General features: G+C 44.6%; 1 protein-coding gene across 1 annotated transcript in view; it reads left to right on the plus strand.

Moving 5' to 3' along the window:
* Positions 1–1,725: 1,725 nt before the first annotated feature.
* LOC102263227 (nucleophosmin) overlaps positions 1,726–2,082 on the plus strand; it is a 1,312-nt gene continuing 955 nt past the window's right edge. The window contains 1 exon segment of the mRNA XM_014544326.1: positions 1,726–2,076. Within this exon segment, the coding sequence (XP_014399812.1) occupies positions 1,819–2,076 (258 nt within the window). The 5' untranslated portion in view covers positions 1,726–1,818.

Raw genomic sequence — 2,082 nt, forward strand, 5'->3', positions numbered from 1 at the left:
ATCATAAATGTTTCACCATTAAAAAATAAAAAAGTTGAGTATATGAAGAATTGAAGTAATTCTTTTCCTAAATAGAACTTCCTCAAGCTTCTCCATTTTTACAACTTACACAATCAACATAATTTTATCATGTATTCATATATCTTTACTTAAATTTATACTTATATCTTCAATTACCAACTTTTCTGTTTAATATTTATTATAGACTAGAGGCCTGGTGCACAAAAATCTGTGCACTCTGGGGAGGATCCCTCAGCCCGGCCTGTGCCCTCTCGCAGTCTGGAAACCTCAGGGGATGACCACCTGCTGGCTTAGGCCTGCTCCTGGGGGTTTGGGCCTAAGCTGGCGATCAGACATTTCTCTGGCAGCCCAGCAGCCCTCGGGGGATGTCCATTTGCCAGTGGGGAGCAGACCTAAGCTGCAGTCAGACATCCTTAGCACTGCTGAGGAGGCAGGAGAAGCTCCCCCCACCACCACTGTACTGGCAGCCATCAGCCTGGCTTGTGGCTGAGCAGAGCTCCCCCATGTGAGAGTGCACTGACCACCAGAGGGCAGCTCCTGCATTGGCCGTCTGCCCCTGGTGGTCAGTGTGTGTCATAGTGACCAGTCATTCCCAGTCTTTCTGCTGTTAGGGCCAGTTTGCATATTACCCTTTTACTATATAGGATAGAGGCCTGGTGCATGGGTGGGGGCCGGCTGGTTTACCTTGAAGGGTGTCCCGGATCATGGTGGGGGTCCCGCTTGCGTGCCTGGCCAGCCTGGGTGAGGGGCTGTAGGCTGTTTGTAGCTGGTCACACCCTCTTCAGGGTGCGGGTCCCCACTGGGGTGCCTGGCCAGTCTGGGAAAGGGGCTGAGGGCCGTTTTCAGGCTGGTGGGCGACTGAAGCTCCCAGCCTCTCCTTTTTCTTTTTTTTTAATTCTGGTATTTATTTACCTTCTATAATTGAAACATTGTTGCCATCACTGGCGCTCCCATCTCAGGCCACGGCCGGCTGAAAGCAGGTTTCTGGGGTTTGTTTAGCTTCTATAATTGAAACATTGTTGCTTTCGGGCTCAGAGCCGGGCCATGGCAGGCGGGGAACCTTGGCTTCCTCCATCACTGAAGCAAGCAAGCCTCATGCTCGCTTCAGCTGTGTGGCTGCCGGCCGCCATCTTTGTTGGCAGTTAATTTGCATATCCTGCTGATTAGCCAATGGGAAGCGTAGCAGAGGTACGATTAATTACCCTTTTTGTCTTTTATTAGATAAGATAATTTATACACACAATATAAATTTTGCTAGCTAGATTCTAATTTATAGCTCCTCATTATTTCCAACACTAAGTATATATGAATATTCTTCTTCACCTTTATGAGTTCAGATTCTCTTCCACTGAACTATATATTTATTTGTCAGATAACTCTTCCACAGGTATTAAAATGATAAATACATACTCCAATTGTTTAACTCTAAACCCTTTCCTGGACTAGGAGAGGAAAAATACTGGCAAGGCATTTATAGTGAAAAAAACAACACAATTTTCAAATTTTAATTCAATATAAATTTCAGAGTCTTTGAAAATAACCTCTTGAGATTTCCCAATTAAAAATATTTGCAATAATATTTAGTAATATTTACCAACATTATCTTTAAAAATAATTTTATCTTCAAAGGTGATTAGATATATGTTATTTATATCAAAGTTAAGATTTTAAAAACAAATACTCTTGTTAAAAGCTTGGCGTCCCTGGTGCGATTCCGTCCTGCGTGTCTCTGCTGCAGCGCGGAAGCCGTTTGTCTCCGCCCGCCTTCTCCCTCACCTACGTGCGCGCTACCACCCCATGGAAGATTCTATGGACATGGACATGAGCCCTCTGAGGCCCTAGAACTACCTTTTCGGTTGTGAACTAAAGGCCGACAAAGATTACCACTTTAAGGTGGACAATGATGAAAATGAGCACCAATTATCTTTACGAACGGTCAGTCTAGGGGCTGGAGCAAAGGATGAACTGCACATTGTTGAAGCAGAGGCAATGAATTACGAAGGCAGTCCAATTAAAGTAACACTGGCAACTTTGAAAATGTCTGTACAGCCAACGGTAAGG

Source organism: Myotis brandtii, unplaced genomic scaffold (genome assembly GCF_000412655.1).
Source record: "Myotis brandtii unplaced genomic scaffold, ASM41265v1 scaffold36, whole genome shotgun sequence".
In the NCBI taxonomy this organism is placed as follows: Eukaryota; Metazoa; Chordata; class Mammalia; order Chiroptera; family Vespertilionidae; genus Myotis; species Myotis brandtii.